Here is a 1,523-nt window from a genome sequence, read left to right on the forward strand (position 1 = left end):
TGAAGCCTCAGAGGATGCGAGAGAACGACGCTATTGTTGGCGACAGAAGACAACGTTTTCTGTCTCACAAGTATTAAATTAAAGCAAATATCTTCTCCAGAATTGAACATCAAAGAAATGGCCAGGGGTTTGGAATAGTTGGAATCTGAATCGATCTCAAGCGGGTGAGGAGGTTTCAGAATTGAACAGATGAGGCTGGTGTTTGGAGTCCTCTTTTCAATTTCTCTCTCTCTCTCTTTATGTCTCACAGCCAACTTGGTGGCGATCATGATCTTATCCAGAGGACAGTGCGGACTATCCCGGTGCATCACCTACTACCTGGTGGCGATAGCGGTGAGCGATTTCCTCGTCATCATCACCGCCGTCATCCTCAACCGGATTGGCGGAATCTACTTCCGGGAAAGTGCCCTGTCCACCACCACCGGATGCGCTGTCAGCACCGTGCTGGTCTATGCCACCCGGGATGGTTCAGTCTGGCTGACCGTCGCTTTCACCATCGACCGTTTTGTGGCCATTTGCTGTCAGAGCCTGAAAACCAGATACTGTTCTGAAAAAACTGCTTTGTTGGTCATAGGAATTGTCTGTGCCCTGAGCTGTGTCAAGAACATTCCTTTCTACTTCAGCTACCAGCCATTGTACATCCTGGACGGAGTGCGCTGGTTCTGCGACATCAAGTCCATTTATTACACCTTGCCCGCCTGGCAGGCCTATGACTGGCTTGACCGTATCTTAACGCCATTTCTCCCATTCCTCCTCATTCTGCTGCTCAATGCGCTGACTGTTCGGCACATTGTAGTGGCCAGCAGAGCCCGCAGGAGGCTCAGGAGCACCGAAACTTACGGAGACCCGGAGATGATCAACCGCAAGAGGTCAATCGTCCTGCTCTTCGCCATCTCTCTCAGCTTCCTCCTTCTCTGGGTCACCTATGTCGGACATTTCCTTTACGTGCAGATTACGGATGAGGCCTATTTCACCGGGCTAGATTTTAACGACCCGCAGTTCATCCTTCAAGAGACAACCAACATGCTCCAGCTGCTCAGCTCCTGCACCAATGTTTTTATCTATGCGGTGACCCAGACCAAGTTCCGAGATCAGCTGAAGAGCGCGCTGAGGTTTCCCTTCGCCACCCTCGCTGCTTGCATTACCCGGTGAAAGAGCAATACAACTTTTGTATCTCTTCATTTAAGGCTCACCATCTCGAGCTGTTAATTCCATATTATATTCGTTCTTTTTGTGACACTTTATCTCTCATCTGAATCAGATATCAGACATTCCAGGGCTCCAAAGGCCTCCCCTTCCCCGCACTCCTTGGGTCTGAATGCCCGTATTCCAGCTCCGAGAGTCCAGAATTTCTAGTGCTGATGGAGTGCTGCAGTATCGGAGAGACTGACCTTCCAGATAGGACTCCATAACAAATTCACATCTGCCCTTACAGATAGAGTGCACATGGTCCCCGCTAATTCTATCAGAGACCAAGAAGTGACCCCCCCCCCCCCCGCCCTTCAATATGAGTCACTCAATTA

General features: G+C 50.1%; 1 protein-coding gene across 1 annotated transcript; it reads left to right on the forward strand.

Moving 5' to 3' along the window:
• Window positions 1–267: 267 nt before the first annotated feature.
• On the forward strand, window positions 268–1,152 carry LOC140407719 (probable G-protein coupled receptor 139). The gene has a single exon (XM_072495015.1). It carries the CDS (start codon window positions 268–270, stop codon window positions 1,150–1,152), a length of 885 nt encoding a protein of 294 aa, XP_072351116.1.
• The last annotated feature ends 371 nt before the right edge of the window (window positions 1,153–1,523 follow it).

The sequence above is a fragment of the Scyliorhinus torazame genome, unplaced genomic scaffold (assembly GCF_047496885.1).
Source record: "Scyliorhinus torazame isolate Kashiwa2021f unplaced genomic scaffold, sScyTor2.1 scaffold_1847, whole genome shotgun sequence".
In the NCBI taxonomy this organism is placed as follows: Eukaryota; Metazoa; Chordata; class Chondrichthyes; order Carcharhiniformes; family Scyliorhinidae; genus Scyliorhinus; species Scyliorhinus torazame.